Source organism: Bison bison, unplaced genomic scaffold (assembly GCF_000754665.1).
Source record: "Bison bison bison isolate TAMUID 2011002044 unplaced genomic scaffold, Bison_UMD1.0 scf7180017864459, whole genome shotgun sequence".
Lineage (NCBI taxonomy): Eukaryota > Metazoa > Chordata > Mammalia > Artiodactyla > Bovidae > Bison > Bison bison.
Window position 1 is genome coordinate 1547483 of NW_011495021.1, and position 24735 is coordinate 1572217.

Consider the following 24735-nt stretch of genomic DNA (forward strand, 5'->3'; position numbering starts at 1 on the left):
AAAGTAACATCTCTGCTTTTCAATATGTTATCTAGGTTGGTCATAACTTTCCCTCCAAGGAGTAAGAGTCTTTTAATTTCATGGCTGAAGTCACCATCTGCAGTGATTTTGGAGCCCAAAAAAATAAAGTCTGACACTGTTTCCACTGTTTCCCCATCTATTTCCCATGACGTGATGGGACCAGATGCCATGATCTTCATTTTCTGAATATTGAGTTTTAAGCCAAGTTTTTCACTCTCCTCTTTCACCTTCATCAAGAGGCTTTTTTTTAGCTCCTCTTCACTTTCTGCCATAAGGGTGGTGTCATCTGTATATCTGAGGTTATTGATATTTCTCCCGGCAATCTTGATTCCAGCCTGTGCTTCTTCCAGCCCAGTGTTTCTCATGATGTACTCTACATAGAAGTTAAATAAGCAGGGTGACAATATACAGCCTTGACATACTCCTTTTCCTATTTGGAACCAGTTTGTTGTTCCATGTCCAGTTCTAACTGCTGCATCCTGACCTGCATACAAATTTCTCAAGAGGCAGGTCAGGTGGTCTGGTATTCCCATCTCTTTCAGAATTTTCCACAGTTTATTGTGATCCACACAGTCAAAGGCTTTGGAACGCATGAATTATTAGAGAAATGGGAATCAAAACTACAATGAGATATCACCTCACACTAGTCAGAATGGCCATCATCAAAAAGTCTAGAAACAATAAATGCTGGAGAGGGTGTGGAGAAAAGGGAACACTCTTACCCTGTTGGTGGGAATGTAAATTGATACAGCCACTATGGAAGACGGTATGGAGATTCCTTAAAAAACTAGGAATAAAACCGCCATATGACCTAGCAATCCCACTACTAGGCATATACCCTGAGGAAATAAAAATGGAAAAAGACATATGTTTCCCATTGTTTACTCCAGCACTCTTTATTTACAATAGCTAGAACATGGAAGCAACCTAGATGGCCATCAACAGATGAATGGATAAAGAAGCTGTGGTACATATACACAATGGAATATTACTCAACCATAAAAAGGAATGCATCTGAGTCAGTTCTGATGAGGTGGATGAACCTATAATCTATTATACAGAGTGAAGTAAGTCAGAAAGAGAAAGATAAATATCGTATTCTAATGCACATATATAGAATCTAGAAAAATGGTACTGAAGAATTTATTTACAGGGCAACAATGAAGAAACAGACAGAGAGAATGGACTTATGGACATTGGGAGAGGGGAAGTAGGGTGAGATGTATGGAAAGAGTAACATGGAAACTTACATTACCATATGTAAAATAGATAGCCAACAGGAATGTGCTGTATGGCTCAGGAAACTCAAACAGGGGCTCTGTATCAACCTAGATGGGTGGGATGGGGAGGTTCAAAAGGGAGGGGATATATGTGTATCTATGGCTGATTCATGTTGAGGTTTGACAGAAAACAACAAAATTCTGTAAAGCAATTATCCTTCAATAAAAAAAATAAATTAAAAGGTTAAAAAAAACATTGTATTATTCTATATAAATGTATATACTTTTTTCCATGTCACAACATGTCAATAAAAGTAGACCTATAGCACCATTTTCATTGTTATATAATTTACAACTGCACAGCAGTTTATTTAACCCACCTCCTACATCTCCTTTAGTTTCATGTTCAGTAACATTTGTATTTTGATTTAAGAGACTTACATATTGTCTCAAAGTCACATCCACTTCCTCTTGAATTTCAAGAAGCTCAGCATAAGCTAACTGAGCATGACCTCATTCCTAAGTGAAGATAATTCCTAAATGAAGGTTCCTAATCCTTCTGGAATATGGAATGTAATATAGAATATTATTCTAATGGATAAATTTTTATTCAGTTTCCCAGATAAACTTATTCTTATATGTAAGAGTTCCCTTACTCTGAGCCTCTAGTGCCTTATACAAACACCACTCATTCCCACCTGTAGGCCTTTTTACCCAAGGCCCTCTGACCTGGAATACCTTATTCCTTCCATGCTTGATCCAAACCCTAACTGAAAATTCAGTTGCAACCGTCCATGACTCTAACACATGATGAAATGGTAGTCTTCCCTGAAGGAAATATCTGACACACAAAGCCCAGTCATGGGGACAAGTAATTACAGTGGAGGGATGGCAGAGGAGTGGAAAGAGCACTGGGAAAAGGGTGGCAGCGTACAGGGGAGGGGTATGCTTTCTGGGTCAAGAGAAAACCCTGTGCAAAGAAAGAGAGCAATGGGTATTCCTGGATTTTTAGAGACTCGTGAGTTGTTCACTGTGACTAGAGAAAAGAGTCTCTAGGTGGTCAAGAGCTTTCACACAATGCTAAGAAGGGGCTGCATGGCATTTTACAATTGCCCTCTGTGCTAAGCAATTTTTCTTCAATTATACTCCTGAAAGATGGAAGAGAAGTTTCCTCCGTAAAATGATACCAATTCTCTTCCTACTACTTTGAAAAACTGCCTCCATATATATATTTTTCCCTAAACAAATGGACTTTTCTCTAAATTTATAAGTGGTAGCACAGGACACTGCAATGACTGTTAAGTAATATGTGCTTCTCATTGCTACCATGTTCTGTGTCCTATTTTTTTTTTTTTTTTAAAAAAAGCTCCTATAGCACCCCTACCATTATGATTATGGATATCTGCTTTTGTGGACACCAGGTTAAGCTTAAGCTAAAAAATGCCCAAGAAAATAAGTATTACATATACTTCAATTTTATTTTTATCATCAAGTATTATGGTACACAAAAATCCACAGTTCTTTCCAATATGGCAAGCAATTTGCCCACAGGATTTTTTAAAAAATAAGAAACACCAGTCAAAGGTAAAAAAACATCAGGCAATATGGCTTTTTTTGTTGTTTTTTTTTTAATTAAAAAGCACATTTGAAAAGCCCTGCTGCTGCTGCTAAGTCGCTTCAGTCGTGTCCGACTCTGTGCGACCCCATAGACAGAAGCCCACCAGGCTCCCCCACCCCTGGGATTCTCCAGGCAAGAACACTGGAGCAGGTTGCCATTTCCTTCTCCAATGCATGAAAGTGAAAAGTGAAAGGGAAGTCGCTCAGTCGTGTCTGACTCTTAGCGACCCCATGGACTACAGCCTACCAGGCTCCTCCATCCATGGGATTTTCCAGCCCGGAGCTTATTTAAAACTTAGATATGCCCCCAATAATTACATCTTAAGGCATCAAGTTATCAACTGTGTTTTCAATCACATTACCACACAAAAGAAGTAAAATATATTTGGCTATAATGTATCAGCATGCATTAACATCTAAAACTTAAGTCAACAGTTTTCCAAAAAACATGTATTAATGCCACCCATTGCTTTGAATGGCTTCAGCTTCAACAGGTTCACAATCTCAAATTACCATTTCTTTAAGAAGTTTGCTCAATGGGAAGTTCTTCTTTACCAATCAGAATTTTTTTTTTTTTTTTTCAGAGACCAAGTCTTAAGATACCCAATTCAATCTCAGGCAGAAGTTTAACTCAGATGCAGTGTGAATAGAATTGGGTGGGGAGAAAGAAAAGGAAAGCCTGCTCACCAAACACACGGACAAGAAGTTCATTCATGACCTGGCTGAAACTGGCAGCTAATCCAGGGCGCATGAGGGAAGTAAATATTTTGAGTCATGGCCTTGAGTCACCATTTCGAGTGATGCCGGAACTCCCCAGGCTGCTTGGACTATGCCACCAACCTTGAAAGGGAAATCTAATACAGACAAACTGCAGAAATTCCAGTGCTGGAGGAAATGCTACCTCAGGCAACAGTCAAGAAAGAACAACGATTTCTGTCCACAGTTCTGTAAAACCCCTTGGAATATTAGCTCTGATCTCCCAAGTAAATTCAAAGGAAAAAGAAAATCTCATGCAATGGCAAAAGTGAGAAGAAACTGCCCCATATTATTTAAATTAAGACTCTATACTGTCACTTTCAAAAATGCATAGAGGAAAATGTTGCTAGAGAGTCCTGAAGTTAATTAGCAAGTACATCCCCTGAGACTTGAAAATTTACTATTTTGGTTGGCTTTTGACCTTGCCATTGCACTTTATCAGACTTCCATGATTGAGGACTTCAGCACAGAAGCACACTGAACAACACAAACTATCACAGCTTTAGAATTGGCCTGCTGATTATAGTAACCAACACTTTTTTTCTCTCATTTCCTCCAAGTGTTTGAAAAGACACTGTTCAACTTTCAGGAGAATCAGAATTATTTTTAAGACAAAGTCACCTTATCACCCTGAAACTACATTTTGTTTCTTCTTTTCATGCCTAAAGAATCTCCTTGGGAACAATAAGATTACGTCACCTTTTCTGAAAAGGCCAAAGGCAAGAATGCCAAAGCATTAGAAAAGCAAACCAATGAAGTCCTATTTGGAAGTTATCTGTGTATTTAGTCATTTAGTTTCCATTACTTTACAAACAATGATATGATGTGGGTCCTCAGAGAGTTTACATTTTGCCCTTAAAAAGTGGCTATTAAAACAATATAACGTACAGCACGGTGACTTTATTACAGTTAATAGTAACATACTGCATACTTGAAAGTTGCTAAAAGGGTAAATCTCAAAAGTTCTCACTACAAGAAAAAAATATTTTGTAACTGTATATGATAAATTAATTAGACTTATTACGGTCAACATTTTGCAATATACACAAAATCAAATCATTATATTGTACACCTGAAACTAATATGTCAATTATACCTCAATTAAAAACAATAATGCCACTTCATATTCACCATTTAATGAGACAATTTGGAATCTTCCTTAAGTAGCTTTTTACCTCAGACATCACTTTTGTTCAATCATGTTTCCTGTAACAAATCTGCCTGAAAGAAAAATCTCCCAATATGGCTTGCTTATTTATGTGAAAATTAACAGGGCAGAGAAAGAAATCTCTTTGATCATTCAGTTAAATAAATAAATCATGGGCAATTCCTACATCTAAATGCATGGAGTATAACAGTTAAATGAGACAGATAAGATCCCTGCTTTCAAGGGAGAGAAATAATAACCAATTACGTAAGATATTTTCAGACAGTTACAAATACTATAAAAGAAATATGAAAGAAAATGAAGTAATCAGACAGCTGCTGACTGACTATGTAAGTAAGATAATACTATTGGGAAATAATGTATTTTATTGATTCAGAGTTGCAAATATTCAGATATCAACATCTTTGAAATATGAATATGTATTACAGTCAATGGTGACATAATTATAATTAGCAGCACTTTTTAGTAGTACCTCATGAGCACATTTTAATATCAATGGGGGTGCAAATGGGCAGTGACTGATAATGAACATGACGTTTCTTTATAAAGGGTGATAGAAATGCTCTGGAATTCAATTTTAATAATATCTGCAAAATGCTATAAATATGTAAAATTATATCTCAATATTGTTCCTAAAAAATGACAAACTTGTCAGGCAGAAAAGTAGCTGCCACACAGTAGAAATGTATATATGTAATAAAGACTTTTCAAAATCAACAAAAAAACAGATGTATCAGTAGGGAAACAGACCAAGAATACAAATAGACAATACAAAAAAAAAAAAACAACAGAAAGAGCTAATAAACATATTAGCTTAACCTAATATGACTTAACCTCGCTAGAAATCAGAAATGCAAATTGTTGTTGTCAGTCACCAAGTCATGTCCAACTCTTTGCCACCCCATGGACTGCAGCAGGTCAGGCTTCCCTGTCCCTCACCATCTCCCGGAGGTTGCCCAAGTTTATGTCCATTGAATCAGTGATGCCATCCAGCCATCTCAATCTCTGTTACCCCCTTCTCCTCAGGCTTTCAATCTTAACCAGCATCAGAGTCACTTCCAATGAGTCAGCTGTTCACATCAGTGGCCAAAGTACTGGAGCTTCAGCATCATTCCTTCCAAAGAGTATTCAGGGTTGATTTCCTTTATGATTGACTGGTCTGATCTCCTTGCTTTTCAAGGGACTCTCAAGAGTCTTCTTCAGCACCACAATTTGAAAGCATCAATTCTTCAGCACTCTGCCTTATTTATTGTCCAGCTCTCACATCCCTACATGACTACTGGAAAGATCATAGCCTTGACTATGCGGACCTTTGTCAGCGAAGTGATGCCTTTGCTTTTTTAACATGCTGTCTAGGTTTGTCATAGCTTTCCTGCCCAGAAGCAATTGTCTTCTAATTTTATGGCTGCAGTCACCATCCACAGTGATTTTAGAGCCCAAGAAGAGGAAATCTGTCACTGTTTCCACCTTTTCCCCTTCTATTTGCCATGAAGTGATGGGACCAGATGCCATGATCTTAGTTTTTTTAACATTGAGTTTTAAGCAGGCTTTTTCACTCTCCTCCTTCACCCTCATTCCCTGGTGGCTCAGAGGGTAAAGTGTCTGCCTGCAATGCAGGAAACCCAGGGTTCAATTCCTGGATCGGGAAGATCCCCTGGAGAAGGAAATAGCAACCCACTCCAGTATTCTTGCCTGGAAAATCCCATGGATGGAGAAGCCTGGTAGGCTACAGCCCATGGGGTCGCAAAGAGTCAGACACAACTGAGCGACTTCACTCTTCACTCTTCTTAAGCTGGCTTTTTCACTCTCCTCCTTCACCCTCATCAAGAATCTCTTCAATTCCTCTTTGCTTTCTGCCATACTACTTTAGAGTAGTATCAACCGCATATCTGAGGTGGTTGATATTTCTCCTGGCAATCTTGATTCCAGCTTGTAACTCATCCAGCCCGTCATTTCTCACGGTGTACTCTGTGTATGAGTTAAATAAACAGGGTGACAATAAACAGTCTTGTACTCCTTTCTCAATCCTGAACCAATCAGTTGTTCCATACAGGGTTCTAACTTTCGGTTCTTGACTTGCATACAGGTTTCTCAGGAGACAGGTAAGATGGTCTGGTATTTCCATCTTTTATTTAAGAGTTTTCCACAGTTTGCTATGATCCACAGTCAAAGGCTTTAGCACAGTCAATGAAACAGAGGTAGATGTTTTCCTGAAATTCCTTTGCTTTCTCTATGATCCAGCAAATGTTGGCAATTTGATCTCTACTTCCTCTGCCTTTTCTAAACACAGTTTAAACATCTGGACATTCTCAGTTCACGCAATGTTGAAGCCTAGCTTGGAGGGTTTGAGCAAAGCCTTACTAGCATGGGAGATGAGTGCAATTGTCTGGTGGTTTGAACATTCTTTAGTACTGCCCTTCTTGGGAACTGGGATGAAGATTGGCCTTTTCCAGTCCTGTGGCCACTACTGGGTTTTCCAAATTTGCTGACATATTGAGTGCAACACTTTAGTAGCATCGTCTTTCAGGATTTTAAATAGCTCTGCTAGAATTCCATCACCTCCACTAGCTTTACTGGCAGCAGTGCTTCCTAAGGCCCACTTGACTTCACACTCCACAATGTCTGGCTCTGAGTTAGAGACTACACCATCGTGGTTATCCAGGTCATTAAGGATGTTTTTTGTATAGTCCTTCTGTGTATTCTTACCATCTCTTCTTGATCTCTTCTGCTTCTGTAAGGTCTTTCCCATTTCTATCCTTTATTGTGCCCATCTTTGGATGAAATATTCCTTTGATATTTCAAATTTTCTTGAAGAGATTCTAGTCTTACCCTTTCTGTTGTTTTCCTCTATTTCTTTGCATTGTTCATTGAAGAAGGCCTTCTTATCTCTCCTTGCTATCCTCTGGAACTCTGCATTTAGTTGGGTGTGTGCTGTGCTAAGTTGCTTCAGTCACGTCCAACTCTCTGTGACTCTATGGATACGTAGCCTGCCAGGCTCCTCTGTCCATGAGATTCTCCAGGCAAGAATACTAGAGTGGGTTGCAATGCCCATCTCCAGGAGATCTCCCCAACTCAGGGACTGAACCCGAGTCTCTTGAGTCTCCTTTACTGGCAGGTGAGTTCTTTACCACTGTTGCCACCTGGGAAGCTGAGTGTGCCTTTCCCTTTCTCCCTTGCTTTTCACTTCTCTTCTTTCCTCAGCTATTTGTAAAGTGTCCTCAGACAACCACTTTGCCTTCCTGCATTTTTCTTTAGGATGGTTTTGTTTGCTGCCATCTCACTAGAAAAGTGAGAAAAGCCTTACCCTCAACTAGAAGCTGCTGCTGCTGCTGCTGCTGCTGCTAAGTCACTTTAGTCGTGTCGGACTCTGTGCGACCCCACAGACAGCAGCCCACCAGGCTCCTCTGTCCATGGGATTCTCCAGGCAAGAACACTGTAGTGGGTTGCCATTTCCTCCTCCAATGCATGAAAGTGAAAAGTCAAAGTGAAGTCACTCAGTCGTGTCCGACTCTTAGCGACCCCATGGACTGCAGCCCACCAGGCTCCTCCGTCCATGGGATTTTCCAGGCAAGAGTACTGGAGTGGGGTGCCATTGCCTTCTCCACACTAGAAACTAACCTCACTTAACCTCTTTTCATGAGAAAAGACTTAACCTCCCTAGAAACAAGAAAGGCAAATTAAAACAATTTGATTCATCTGCCAGACTAAGAAAGATTACATCAAGTTTGGTTTAGAGAGTTTTCCTACTTCACAAATATGTATCAAGTATGTGTTAAAGGGAGTTTCCCTCGTGGCTCCCTGGTAAAGAATCCGTCTGCCAAGCAGGAAACACGGATTCAATCCCTGGTTCAGGAAAGTCCTCCTGCAGAAGGAAATGGCAACACACTCCAGTTTTCTCACCTGGGAAATCCCATGGACAGAGGAGCCTGGCAGGCTAGAGTCCGTGGGGTTACAAAAGAGGTGGACACGATTTAGCAACTAAATTACAACAACGTGTTAAAAACACACATCCCTCTGATTTCCAAATTTCATTTAACCCTAAATAATAATTTAAAAGAACAAAAACATAATAAACAAGGTACATACACAAACATGTTATACACACACAACCAAACATATCCTATAACTACTGATTTCCTCGGTGGTAGGATTTGGGAGATTTTTCTTTTCTTTTTGCCCTTTGGAGTTTTCTCATTTTTTTAAATCAATGAATATGTATTGTTTGTATGTTTCAAAAAGTGAAAAAAAAGTAGTGTGGGTATATATTCAAAAACCTTCACATATAAAAGCTCTGTTAGGAGCTTATATATCCCCTTTTAATTAACCTAAGGTTTACATTTTTGTCTTCCATACATAAGAGTTTTAGCTCATGAAATTCAAGAACATTTAGGTTGAACAAGCTCTCCTAGCAATTTTTATAAGCATTATTCTTCGTATAGTCAGTAAACATTATATTTCCTAGTACTCAAACTACTGGACTAGAATGTTGTGAAAAATAATTCATTTAAAAAAACCCAAAATTCCAGATATTACTGATGACCAAAATGGAGGTTAATAAACTTCTCTGACTAAGAAAACACAGTTTCTTAATATAAGAAACTCTGGAAGACAATATGCAATGGTTATACTTTAGTATTAGTAAAAGAATTATTTGCTTTATAAACTTTAAAGTGTCTTTAAATATCTCTAAAAGCGTAATTGTACTGAATTTAAAATGAAAAGAGATAAAGATCTTTAAATCCAGTGTTTGGGGCCACAGACTACTGAAAAACTAATCACTTGCGAATGTAAAAATAAATCATAGTCTATGAACATGAGCAAGTATTACTAATTTACACAGAGCTATCCAAGAATATCTTTTATGTATATTAGATACAGCTGTTTTTCAAAAGCAAACAAGAAGTGTCAGAAAAGTAGAGCCAGAAGAAAATATGATAAAGCTCATTTCACCCGGGATTGGTATTTATTTACTGACTGATTTATTACCATCACGGGGAACAGAGAATCAAAATCTCCCTCTCCTTCCATGAGCAATTCTGATGCTTCTGATGGAGCCAGCACAAAGAATACAGGCCCTTTGAAAACACCCAGTGCTCTATCAATGCTGGTTTGTTTCCTCCTAGAGATGAGAAGGAAATGATCCTGAAAGCGTCTAACATTTTAAAACAAAAACTCTTTACCAAAGATTAAAAAAAAACAAAAGTCACCGTTAAGTCTTAAAATAATGGGGACGAGTCAGGTCCAAACAGGCTGGGAAGAGGATGGTCTTTAAAGGACTACACGTGCTCAGCTTCAGTAAAAATTTAAAGTGTTAAAACACCAACTAACTGCATGAGTAGTAGTCAACTAGTAATAAAAGAACTGGATTCATTGATTTCTAGGTTGTCTGCCAGTTCTTCAATTGTGTAATTCTCTACTGGGGAACAATAGAGTACATTAGGAGAAACAGTTTCATTAAAAAACAACATATGTGAATAAACACAGACACGCTAAACAAAAAGTAAAAAAACACACATATGTAATTCTTTAGTATAAACTTATTTTGTAGTAACAAGGGAAGGGAGACTATTTTCTCTGTGTTTTTTAACTTTCTAATTTGCAGGACTATTGCACCTGGACAGGTATCTTGACACCATTCTGAGACAGAAAATCCACCAGGAGGACAAAGGCAAACTTAGGTGGTTTTTGAGTCAGCCTGATTGTTTTAATTGCAGTGAGTTGGCAACTGTATGACGCAGAAGCCAGAGAGCAGCTCAGTTTTCTACTTTCTATTAAATACAAAGCACAGTAATTTTCAGAAAATACTCCACAGCATTTTTCTTGACTGGAAAATTGGCATAGCCAGGGTTTGCCCACAGTCTACACAGCCAAGCCCTTCTGGGAACAGGTGGTAAGTGTTCCAGCAAGTCACTTGGATGGAGGGCAATGACCTAATGACCTTCTCTAGGACAGACATTGTTGGTGAAAGGTGCCACCAATTCCCTGAATGTGGGACATAAATGTAGGTGCTTCTCCTTTTATAAGAGAGATGTATTTAACAAATCACACAGGCAAGTCCACATTCCTAAACAAAGAGACTGCAACGGTGCCAGGTGCTACATGTTTTCCTGTCAGTGCTCATCATCTGTTTAACTTCTGAGAAAAGATTTACTATTAAGAAAACTGGGCAATGGTCAATCTGTCAGTAACATCTGCTTCCTGAAAAAGGAAAGCGTGTTGCAAGAAGATTTTCCTAAATGTTATCATAAGAGGTTACAACACAGACCAAGGATATCCACAGTTATCTTAATTTTATCCCTTTTCCATAATCATTCACTTCCCCACAGCTGCAGTATGAGCATGATATCAACTATCCTTTCTTCATTTGTATCCTTCTTCATCATTTATGAAGAAGAAGGATGAAGACATTCTTCACAGACATTATCTCATTTGATCCACATACAAGTTTGAGGCGTAGGTCTTATGCTTATTTGACAAATGGGAAAATTTAAGGCTGGCAAACTTGAATCACTTGCCCGAGGTCACATCTAGTAAGTGTCAGGACATGGATTTGAGCCTTCACCTTCTAGTTTGCATTCCCCATAACAACAGAGCCAAAGCAAAAACAAAGAGAGAGAAAACAAGGCCGACTTATACAATCATGGTTGTGCCCTTAAAGTAGCTTATAGTATGGGTGTGCATGCGTGCTCAGATGCTTCAGTCGTGTCCAACTCATTGCAACCCTATGGACTGTAGCCCACCAGGCTCCTCAGCCCGCATTGCCATGTCTGGATCTTCCGGACTCAGAGATCAAATCTATGTCTCCTGCATTCCAGGCGGATTGCTTACCGCTAAGCCACCAGGGAAGCCTCTAACCAATATCAAACAAAATATTTAAAAGGGCTCTGTGACAACAGAATAATCCCCACTACCCCCACTTCGCCACCAAAGACGTTCAAATCCTTATCCCTGGAAACTTCACACCACGTGAAATGTCACACCTGGATATAGGACATTACATAAAGGAACCTAGCAGGTGTGATTCAGTTAAGGACCTTGCAATGGAAAGTTACTCAGGATTATCTCAGTAGGCCTGAGGTAGTCACAGCAGGGCGGAGAAGGCAATGGCACCCCACTCCTGTGCTCTTGCCTGGAAAATCCCATGGGTGGAGGAGCTTGGTAGGCTGCAGTCCACAGGGTCTCTAGGAGTCAGGCACGACTAAGCAACTTCACTTTCACTTTTCACTTTCATGCATTGGAGAAGGAAATGGCAGTATTTCCTACTCCAGTATTCTTGCCTGGAGAATCCCAGGGACAGAGGAGCCTAGTAGGCTGCCGTCTGTAGGGTCGCACAGAGTCAGACACGACTGAAGCGACTTAGTAGCAGCAGCAGGAGCAGCAGTCACAGCAGGGAGGCTGGAGAGTCAGTATCAGTGATGTGGCCTGACAAAGACTCAACCAGTCAATCCTGGCTTTTAAAACAGAGGAAGAGGCTACAAGCCAGGGAAGATGAGTGGCCTCTTCAAGTTAGAAAAGGCCTGAAAATGGCTTCTTCCTTGGAGCCCCCAAGAGCAATGCAGCACTGCAGACCTTGATTTGGGCCCCATGAGACATCTGACCTTCAAAACTGAAGATAATAAATTTGTGTTGTTTTTAAGCCTCCAAATGTATTTATAGTAACTTGTGATAAAAAGAATAAGAAATTAATCAGGCATGAAGACAAAACTGAGATAACAGACTAACCCTATCTTGCTACATAATATTCTTGATAATGTTTTGCATACCAACATAACACAATTTTAGAATACTTTTACTTCTTAAAATACACAGATCATTAGTCCTTATACTAAAGTAGACTTGCTTAAGTTCTACTTTTCCACATCTGTGTGCTGTGTGCTGTCGTGTCCGACTCCTTTGCGACCTCATGGACTATATAGCCCACCAGGCTCCTCTGTCCATGGGATTCTCCAGGCAAGAATACAAGTGGGTTGCCATCTACATTCAGATAAATTATGTTTTCTACATAACAATCATTTTGTTTTTTTAGAAGTAGGGGAATAAGAGATAACAAACTACTGTGTATAAATAAACAAGCTCCAAAGGTATATTGTAGAGCACAGAAAATATAGGCACTATTTTATAATAACTATAAATGGAGTATAATCTTTAAAAATTGTGAATCACCATGTTGTATACCTGAAATGTATAAAATATTGTAAATCAATTATATCTCAAAAAATTTTTTTAAAAATCATGTTAGAAAACAAACAAATCATACCCCAAAATGACCTTTTAAATTTCAGTAATTCAACCCATGTCTCAAAGTTCAGATTATTCTATCAATTTAGGGAAAAATCAGTTTCCAACCATTATGCAAACCTTGGTTAAAACCTACCAATTTTGCTGAGTCACTAGATGAAGGGGTTTAAAAACCTAAGTGGGTAACTACCATTTCAAAGTAGCTGAAATCACTGAACAGGTATGTAAAATAAGACACGAGGTTTTCCTTTTTACATACTAGTTGTGGTTTTATTTACATATTACATCAAGGAAATCAGCAGGAAAAAGAAAAATAAAGACGACAAATCACACAAAAGGACACAACTAGAAACATAATAAAGTTTATGTTTAGAAGTTAACAAAAGAAAACAAGGAAGACAAGCCAAAGTCAAAAGCTTAAAAAAAAATTAAGAGAGCATGTTTAGGAACTAAGTTTAACAAATCCATGAAATAAGAAAGTTTAGACTAAGGTTTTCTTTTGTTCCTGCAGGATCAGTAATGCACAAATATCATTCAAAAATCAAAGCAGTAAATAAGCGTACCATCTCAGACTGAATTTTCTACTAAATTAAACTTTTCATCACAGAACCCTACATTTTCCTTGTTTAAAAGACACGTCTACAGTCTTTTGGAGCTATCCATATAATATTCATTATTTCATGTAACCTGTATAATTCTACCAAAAATAATGACTAAGAAAATTAATAGACTAGGTACTGAAAATGTTACTTTCTCTGTAAAGTTCACATCAAATCTACTTAGCATGGCAAAGAACCAAGAGCTCTACCCACTGGATTCTAGATCCTTTTATTTTTCATACAATGCTCTATGTGTGTTAGGCTCGATGGTGAATTTATTTGGTTAGACTGCTGGCTTGAATTATCTTTTTAAAGTTCATTTAGATCCTCCCTCCATTTACTTCCAGCTTAATTTCTCAACATGCCCTCAGACACTCTCACCTTATGCATATAAATCTTATAGAAAAATGTACACATGCAGGTCACATAGAATTATTTGATTTTCCTTCAAAAACACTTTTACTAATCTATGCATATTTTGTTTCCTCTGCCCTGGAACTCTCTCTTGCCTCTGGTGAATTCTACCTCATCTTTTATTAGCTACCTAAAATACCAGCAACTGATCTGGGAAGCCCTTTCTCTGCAGAGTTAAGACTTTCTGGGTCTGCCTCCTTTATTTCAGTATAAATCTACTTGTGTCTACTGCTCAGACATAAAGTGACATAAATTTAGACCAGTCTTCCAACCATAATTTTTAAAATCTTTCTTCCTCTTCCACTACCAAAAATCATGCCCTGGGATAAGAAAAAAAGAAAAACACTACAAGTATTCATCTTTCCTCTTTAAGAGCTAAGAAACTAAGTGTTACACTATTCTAATACCAAACTCCAGATTTTCTTTCTTAGCTACTGCTACATGTCTTAATGCATGTGACAAGTCACACTAAAATGGCCTACAAAGTTATACACTGTTTAATATCTAGGTATATCTTTGGTAAAGAGAAAATAAAATTGGTTCATGAATTACTGATCAGCAATAAACACACAATGAACCTGCGCAAACTCCAGAGATAGTGGAGGACAGGGAAGCCTGGCGTGCTACAGCCAATGGGGTTGCAAAGAGCTGGACATGACTTAGCAACTGGACAACAACCAGAGATACACACTGGATGTTTTCTTACTATGACCTTGTTTTCCAACCCAAAAGAGAAAAAGGTTCTCTCTTACTGCTATTCTTTTTCTTCGTTTGAAAACTGTAAGTTTTAGTTCTCTAAACAAGCTCATAGTCTATCATTTCTTAGCTGTGCCAAGTAAGACAGACTTTCTGACACAGGCATAGGCATATTTCTTAGAGTCAGTCAGATACTACCATAAAAGCTTTGAATCTCTAGCAAGTGATGCCAAAAGCCAGAGATGGGTAAGAAATTATTCTCATGGTGTTGTCCCATAGCCAGTACCAGCAAGTCCAACAGCAGTAAGACCCTGCACTACTAGTTCCTCTGTTAGCTTCTCTTACCCATTATTCAGAAAACTATCGAGTTACCAATATTCTGCCAATAAATTCCTATTCAGCAAAATTTAGCCAAAGTCAGTTTTTATTGCTTTACATGAAGAACCCAACACCTGCAGGCAATAAATACACACACACAGCCTACCATATGCCAAGCACGTCTCTATTCACTAGCACGCGATGGTGAGCACAAACAAATTTGTCTGGAGAATTTACAGTCTAGTCTGGAAAACAAACACATCGTAAGACAACCAGAAAGAAAAGAAAAGAAGTGTAAATTTTAGCTAAATAAAGAAAAAGAGCTGTACCTACTGCGTTGACAGCCTGCATAGCAGAAGCTGATCTTAAAGGAAGACAAAGGGAATGGGAAAGGACATTGAAAATACCTATTTAACACCAAGTATTTGTAGTATCTCCAAAAAGCACCTTACTTTAAAAAAACTTTATTGTGATTCTGGAACTAACTGATATTTGTTCTTATTACAAGAAGGGATAAGTCACTGTTCTGTTTTTAAAGAGATAGCCCAAGAAATAAATGAGCCTAAAAAGTAAGTACTTCATACAGTTACAAACATCAAATGTTGATACAACTATCAGGAGGGATTCTCAGGACTCAATTGAATGGTCAGACTCACAAAACCACCAGAGGCCACACTCAGCACCAGTCTATTTCAAGGCTTTAGAACAGAACTGGACATACCTCCCTAAGAGAGTCCTCACATGAACTTTCCTCTGCAGCAGTACACACAGCTGTCCAGAGCATGTCTCTCTGCCTCACCAGGACACAGCTCAGACATGAACGAGATCTGGCGGATAAAACAGCTACCAGTGTGTCAGGTCTCATGCCCCATGGGAATGGTTATCTCCTATAAAAACCCCACAGCCAGCACTTTCAGAGTTCCCACAAAGGACATGCCAGTTATGAGAGTCAATGCACTCAGGGAACGCTAACGCTATGGCTTCCCCATCAGGTACTAATAGTCTATAGTTTCTCCTAAACTAAATTCAATTTACCAACCAGGGGCCATTCTTAACAAAGCAACGATATCTATTTACTTAGCCACTCAGGACCCAATAAAATAGAACAAGAAACTTAACAGGAACTCGGGTTGGCATGCAGAGTAGGAAAGGGTTTTAATAACCATTTTCCAAAAGCTGACTACTGATAATTTTACTTAGTTTTAATATCCCTACATGTATTATTCAGTTAGGCTGCATTATGCTAAAGTAACAAGCATCCCGAATGTCTATTAGTCAAAAATAACAAAAAATTATTCTATATACATACATTGTGGGTCAAAGAGCCTAAGCTTCACATCATCCTCACTCAGGAAACTATGCTGAGGGAGCCTCTATCATTTAAACTATCACCACTCACTGCGGCATCTGGCAAGAGGAGGAGCAGAACAATGTCCCGACTCCTAAACCCTTCGACCTACACTGCTGCTCGTGTTTCACTGGCTAGCAGAAGTCACAGGGGCTTACCTGATTCAGGGGCATTCCTAGAAGTTTTAGAAATATGATACTAATCACTAGTCGTAATATTTACTATACATCATCTAAGAGCTAATGTAAATAAAACAATTTTATAAATTCAACATCACAGTAATTTTATAAATTCAACCATTCAACATGACAGTAATCCAAGTCTATGCCCCAATCACTGATGTTGAAGAAGCTGAAGTTGACCAGTTCTATGAAGGTCCTACAAGACTTTCTAGAACTAAATACCAAAGGGAAAAAAAAAACAGATGTCCTTTTCATCACAGGGGATTAAAGTACAAAAGTAGAAGTCAAGAGATACCTGGAGTAACAGGCAAGTTTGGCCTCCAAGGACAAAATGAAGCAGCCTTGAACAGAGTTTTGTCAAGGGAACACACTGGTCATAGCAAACACCCTTTCCCAATAACACAAGAGATGACTCTACACATGGACATCACCAGATGGTCAATACAGAAACCAGACTGATTATATTCTTTGCAGCTAGAGATGAAGAAGCTCTATACAGTCTGCAAAAAAAAGACTGGGAGCTGACTGTGGCTCAGATCATGAGCTCCTTATTGCAAAATTCAGGCTTAAACTGAAGGAAGTAGGGAAAACCACTAGGCCATTCAGGCATGACCTAAATCAAAAATCCCTTAAGATTATACAGTAGAGGTGACGAATAGATTCAAGGGATTAGACCTGGTAGACAGAGTGCCTAAAGAACTATAGACAGAGGTTCCTAACACTGTACAAGAGGTAGTGACCAAAACATCCCAAAGAAAAAGAAATGCAAGAAGGCAAAATGGTTCCAAATTGGGAAAGGACTACAACAAGGCTATATACTGTCACCTTGCTTATCTAATTCTTATGCAGAGTACATAATGCAAAATGCCGGGCTGGATGAAGCACAAGCTGGAAGCCAGACAGCTGGGAAAAATATCAACAACCTCAGATATGCAGATGATACCACTCTAATGGCAGAAAGTGAAGAGGAACTAAAGAGGGTGAAAGAGGAGAGTGAAAAGCTGGCTTAAAACTCAACATTCAAAAAATTAAGATAATGGCATCCAGTCCCATCACTTCATGACATATAGAAAGGGAAAAAGTGGAAGCAGTGGCTGACTATTTTCCTGGGTTCCAAAATCACTGCAGATGGTGACTACAGCTATGAAATTAAAAGACGCTTACTCCTTGAAAGGAAAGCTATGATAAACATAAACAGCATATTAAACAGCAGAGACTGTTTGCTGACAAAGGTCTATACAGAAATCCAGGCCGCCCCCAACTACAGCCGTGTCCCAGAATCTGCACACTGCTCTCATTTTCGGGAGCTTCATCTCCCTGATTGGTGCCGCCCTCTACCTCATCTACTTCCAGACCCTAATGCGACTGTAGGAGTAACAGAAGCAACAAACCATAAATCAAGCTGGCACTGTTCAAGAAGACATGCAGCCACCATGGCTGAAAGTGTGGTTGGATCCATTTGGTAGGAAACGAGAAGACTATCACCACCTTTAATTATGAAAGAGAAAGAGACTTCATGCTTTCAGTTCTACAGCAAGTATAATCAATCACCTGGCTAGAGAATGATGGCTGGAGAGGAAAACTCGAGAAAGCCATAAAGAAGAGTACTGTGTACAAGGATTAAATTCCCTACTTAAGTTCAAAAGAATCCTGGAATAAATCACACCATTAGGAAAGTTTTCATGATTTGGCTTCCTTTCTAAACATGAAGCTCTCTCACCCAGCTGGGATTGGAGGCAATCTATTTATCATTCAATCTCTACCTCTTACCCACCTGGGTTGTGATATGAATATAAGCAACCGATAGACTGGGGAAGATCCTAGTCTGTTTTGCAATCTTCCAAATGGGAAGTTTCAGGGGGAAACCACCATAATGAGCACCCTCATAGGGCTCTTTGAAAATGTTAAAGTTGATAAAACTCTTTGAGGACAAGGTACATTGTACTCTTTAAAAATAAATAGTTCAACTCAACTATCTCATTAGGAAGGTGGCTCTATGTTGAAGAATAAACTTGAAGCAAAACTAAATGGATGAGCATGCCTATCAGAAATCACTGTTGAATTAATGAAGTGAAAGTGTGTATATTAGAATGATTTCTTTTCACTTCAAAAAAAAAAAAAAAGGTCTATATAGTCAAAGCTATGGTTTTTCCAGCAGTCATGTGTAGGTATGAGAGCTGGACCATAAAGAAGGCTAAGCACCATAGAACTGATGCTTTCTAACTGTGCTTTGGAGGAGAAGACTCTTGAGAGTCCCTTGGACTGCAAGGAGATCAAGTCAGTCCATCCTAAAGGAAATCAACACTGCATATTCACTGGAAGGACTAAAGCTAAAGCTGAAGTTTCAATTATTTGGCCACCTGATGCTACGAGCCAGTGCAGTAATAACAGGAGAAGTAGTAACAATATGGTCTTTCAGTGGGAAAGACCCTGATGCTGGGAAAGATTGAATGCAAAAGGAGAAGGAGGCGGCAGAAGAGATGATTAGATACTGCCACCAACTCAATGGACATGAATTTGAGCAAACTCCAGGAGACAATGGAGGACAGGAAAGCCTGGCATACTATAGTCCATGGGGTCACAAAGAGTTGGACACAACTTAGTGACTGAACAACAATAAATTTTATTTCCCAAATATTCAAAAAAATGAGGATGGAGCCCTTTAAAGCACTGAAGTCTCCTCTGGACTCAGAAACACAATAAAGCAGAGAAAATAAATTAAATAACTGAAACATTTCATGATCACCCCTGGAATATAGTACAGCTGTGGAAAGGTAGGCAATCTTTCCAAAGTAACATTGGGAACCCCTGGAAAAGGGAATGGCAACCCACTCCAATATTCTTGCCTGGGGAATCCCATGAACAGAGGAGCCTGGCTGGCTTCAGTACATGGGGTCACAAAGAGTCAGACGTGACTGAGCAACTAGAAAACAACAACACTGGAAAAAATGGCAGAGCCTGGATTTGAACGCAGGTCTGTGTGACTCCATGGTCTATTTCCTTTTCATGATATGACGATGTATAACAAATACAGATGGAGAGAGCGAAGAAAGAAGAGTCAAAGGGCAAACTCCACAAGAGTCCCAAGAAGGCTAGGAGGCAGGGAACTATATTCAATATCCTATGAGAAAACATAATAGAAAAGAACATGAAAAAAACACATATATAACTGAGTCACTCTGCTGTATAGAAAAAATTAACACATGATAAATCAACTATACATCAATAATTTTTTTTTTAAAGGTCAGGAGGAATAAGAGGACAAGATAGTTCCAGACAGGCAAAAAGTGGCAACTTTAAATAAGACAGTGGTGGATGAGGAATCAAGTGTCCACTGAGGCAGAGCTGCCACCAGCGATTTGAGTTTGGGCAATGCTGGGTTGGGTTCAGGGAGCCTCCAGATTGAAGTAGCTGAGCATGGGAGGTGATAAACGGAGGCAGAGTGTTCAGTATATTGCTTGTGAAGAAAAGGAGAATGGAAAATGGCTAAGAGAAGACACAAGCTCAAGGGAAAGCTGTTTCAATTAATTTTTCAGGTAGGAAAAAGTAAAGCATGTTTGAAAGTTGTTTTCTTTTTAAAAAAATTTTAAAAAGGAGTACGGGGAAGGGCGGGATCATAGAGACAAATGAAAGTAAGCAGGGTCCCTGAGAAGGGAGAAGTATTAACAATACAAAGCAACTTGAAGGGGAGGACAGAGGACAAGACTGTTGGCTGGCATCACCGACTCAGTGGACATGAGTTTGAGCAAACTCCAGGAGATGGTGAAGGACAGGGAAGCCTGGTGCGCTGCAGTCCACCAAGTCGCAGAGCTGGAAATGACTGAGCAACAGAACAACAACAGATACGAAGTGAGTGACTGTAGTGGGCCTGGCCCTGCACCAAGTAGGTCACATGTTTTAACATTCCATTTAACTCCATAGGAATCAACTCATTCCTTTTAACACATGCCTGCACTGTGTCAGGGAGAGGGTGGTAACCTGTTAGTAAACTGTGAAAAGTTTAACAGCAGTAAATGACAGGGCTGGGTTAAGCCCCAGGCGGTTTGCTTCCAGAAACCACATTTATCCCCTCAGCTACTATCTCCCTGGGAAGTCAGCAGGACTTCAATGTCTACAATGCAGCAGACCAGGATTCAATCCCTGGGTTGGGAAGATCCCCTGGAGAAGGAAATGGCAATCCACTCCAGTACTATTGCCTGGAAAATCCCATGGCCAGAGGAGCCTGGTAGGCTACAGTCCATGGGTCGCAAAGAGTCGGACACGACTGAGCAACTTCACTTTCACTTTCACTATCTCCCCTGACTCAAGACTGAGGATGAGGGAAACAGAAATGCCACTATCTCTCTTGAGATAATGAAAAAAGATAAAAGACATCAGTGGTGCAGAGATGGTGAGGTATTTGGGCCAGGATGGGACAGAGGTGTGAGGAATGTTAAGGAGGATGCTGTAAGTTGTAAGCATTTCTTTCATAGTCAAGATACAGTCTGATGGTGCTAGTTCCAGATAATACATGTTTATGACTAGATTACTGAAAACCATATTGTCCTGTTTTCTTAAATTCAAACACTATTTGGATAAAAACTGTAATGGAAAAAATACTATTTGTATATTTTTTTCATAAGAGAAGTCTGAGAGGCTATACAAAATGATTGGAGAACTATCATAAACAAGGGCAAAAAGAATAGAAAAAGTCCATACATGTCAATGTACAACTGAAGGACTTTAGCAATTTCCTCACTATAGAAAAAGCTCTTATGACTCATTCATTCATCTACTTAATGTATTGGGTACCACTGGTGTCAGGCACTGTTTTAGGCCCTGGGATTGCAGCAGTGACCAAAACAGATAAAAACAATCCCCATGGAATACATATCCTAATTGAAGGAAAGGATAACTAAAACAAATTAACTAAAAATAAATTGTACAGCAGCGTGAGTACTAAGGAAAAAAATAAAGGGGAGAAGACGATGGGAGCACACAGTGGGAAAGGGGGAATTGGAATTTTAAATAAGAAGGTTAGCACATAACTGAGAAAATGACATTTGAGGAATTCCCAGAAGAGGTGATGGAGGGGCACCCAATGTACATTCGGGGAATCAATGTTTCAGGCAGTGGAAATAGTCCAGGCAAAGGTGAGGTGAGAATGTGCCTACTGTTTACAAACCTCTGCAAAGAGACCCAGTGAGGTTGGAAGAGCATGAAGATAAAGACAGAAACAGTGGGCTGGAATACTCAAGAGTCCTCTTAGCTACTGTGAGACAGATGGAAGTGGAATCTGTCCATTCAGTGGAATCTGAATGGGAATGTTACAATCTGAATATTATTTTAAAAGAATCACTCTGGCTGCTCTAGAGAACAAACAGCAGGGCTACCGGGGGCAGAAGCGTGGAGAACTGCAGAGGGTGGTGCTGGCTCTTTTCCATCTGCCCCTCCAGGTCTCCTCTCCACCGTTCCCCACGCTACTGTGTGCCGAGAATGCCTAGGATGCTGACCGGGGTGAACTCATGGACTGCCCTGCCTGCTGGCAAGAGATAAACAATATGGACTGTATGTACATAAAACTGAATAATCACCATGACTGGCAAAGAATGCGGTAAATCTATATATGTCTATAAGAGATTATATTAGGAGGCGGAGGGGGTTGACTCAGGTGCCTTAGTAATATATAGAAGACTCCTATTTCGTGAGTTGCTTTTTTTTTAAAAGGATATATAGATATGTAAGAATAAGAAAATTCTAAGAAGATAAAAGAAATTGTTTCAAGTGGTAGCCTCTAAGCAGGCTGATGTGAGCAAATCCATTTCTCACTGTCTACTCTTTTAAACTGTTTGAAATTTTTTCAATAAACAAATTTCAATAAAGACCAGTTAATAAATTACCTTGCACTGCACAAAACCTATGGTGTTGAACACAGAAATATATCTGAACATTTCAACAGTTTTATTCATTAATATGCATATTTTGTCAAAAGACATAAAAGCCCTGACCAGTAATACCCTGAATCACAGATATATTTCTCTATTTGTGGTAAAACGGAACCTTTTACATACTCCTAGAGTTTTCCAAATGCCATATATATGGGGAAAAAAACAAGGTTTAATGCAGATGGTTTCAAATGGAAAAAAGCAAACGTGACCTGATTCCTATAAAGAACTGGCTTAATGACATTCATTTTGGCACTGATCATGATATCAAATGGAACAGTCCATATCATGATTTCTGTTTAATTGATAGTATAATTCCCAGAATGAATTTTAGAACTAGCAGTAAATAACAATATGGAAAAAAATATTAATTTTCTTCAGACTTATCTTAAAATATTCTGTCAAAGCCAGCAAATCAACATTGTTAAAAAAATTATGCAGACTATTGCACCTGAAGAATGTCAAACTCTTTCTTTAAGGATTCTCTAAGCTTTCACAAATGTAGATAAATATACCAACAGAAATATATATAGGATTATGCATATTTTATTTTACCTATGTAAGTGAAAAACTTACAATTATTTATTTCTCATCTTATCCTATCTTTCTCCTTACCACCACAGTGGAATTGTCCCTGTAGAGAAAACTTTAATGTTATCAGAATCATAACATATTATTTCCCCAATAAATTCTAGAAAAGAATTTTTTTAAGTCAACCAAATCTACTTGAATACAAAAGATTACTCAACTGGTTTTTGATAAAAATTTTTGCACCTCTTCAAAGAAAGCTTTTTGTCCTTTCTCTGTTGGCAAAAATATTTTAATAGATTTCCCCAGACTTCTGCAGGTTACATTACCAGTTAAAGTTGGAGACATCTAAAGCAATAGAAACACAATGTATTAAGGCTTTCACATGCCACAAAATTGTACAAAAAACAAAAAATCATATAATAAGTCATTTGTCTTTAACTCTCTGGGGATCTGAAGTACTTATATATATATGTCATTAAATTGTTACATTTAAGCTAATGCAAGTACTTTCAAAAATTAAATGTTTTAAACTATGTCAAATGGAGGGAGGTAAAGACAGGGGGAAAATATAAGTAACAGAAATTAAGAAAAGGGGCCACCATATAAATGCTTACCTGTGGCATCAAACTCAATTGGCTGGCACCTACGGTGAGAAGACCAGTCACACTTAAGGACTTGCCCTCCTTCCACAATCCCAGGCTGGGTAGTGTTTGCTTTGGGCGCTCCCACCAGAAGAAACATCCTGCTAAAATACAAACGGGAAGACAAAGACTTTAAGTCACACAAAGCATAAACCATCTCTTGTGATTTAGGAAAAGCAATCATTCTCCTTATTTTATCCACAAATATTTTTAAAAAACCACTCACTGAGAGCATAATCCATCTTCCTTACTCATTCGGTGCTCTTTTACATACATACATTATTCAGTATGGTTTATTCAATCCAGTAACACATTATAGGGCAACTTCAGGGTTGTCGCTGTTGTTGTTCAGTCACTAAGTCGTGTCAGACTCTGCTGCGATGCCATGGACTGCAACACACCAGGCCTCCCTGTCCCTCACTATCTCCCAGATCTTCCTCAAACTCATGCCCATTGAGTTGCTGTTGCCATCCAACCATCTCATCCTCTACTGCCCCTTCTCCTCCTGCCCTCAATCTTTCCCAGCATCAGGGTCTTTTCCACTGAGTCAACTCTGCATCAGGTGGCCAAAGGACTGGAGGTTCAGCTTCAGCATCAGTGCTTCTAATGAATATTCAGGGTTGATTTCCTTTAGGATTGACTGGTTTGATCTCTTTGCTGCCCAAGAGACTCTCAAGAGTCTTCTCCAGCACAATTCAAAAGCATCAATTCTTTGGCACTCAGCCTTCTTCATGGTCCAGCTCTCACATCTGTACATGACTACTGGAAAAACCACAGCTTTGACTACAGGACCTTTGTCAGCAAAGTTATATCAACTAAAAATTTATGCCAGCCAAACTGTCACTTTAGATAGGTACAGTTTATCATGTCAGTTCAGTCAGTTCAGTTCAGTCGCTCAGTCATGTCCAACTCTTTACGACCCCATGAATCGCAGCACACCAGGCCTCCCTGTCCATCACCAATTCCCGGAGTTCACCCAGACTCATGCCCATCGAGTCAGTGATGCCATCCAGCCATCTCATCCTCTGTCGTCCCTTCTCCTCCTGCCCCCAATCCCTCCCA

At 39.1% G+C, this 24735-nt stretch overlaps 1 protein-coding gene and 1 pseudogene across 2 annotated transcripts in view; one reads left to right on the forward strand and one right to left on the reverse strand.

Moving 5' to 3' along the window:
• ITGAV (integrin, alpha V) overlaps positions 1-24735 on the reverse strand; it is a 108616-nt gene that overhangs the window by 71458 nt on the left and 12423 nt on the right. Inside the window, exon 2 of one of the 2 annotated variants that reach the window (XM_010859733.1) lies at positions 23647-23774. In XM_010859733.1, coding sequence (XP_010858035.1) covers positions 23647-23774 — 128 coding nt within the window. Of the gene's footprint in view, positions 1-23646; positions 23778-24735 lie in introns of both variants that reach the window. The other variant, XM_010859732.1, reaches the window with a different exon arrangement.
• On the forward strand, positions 15249-18723 carry LOC105002900 (annotated as a pseudogene).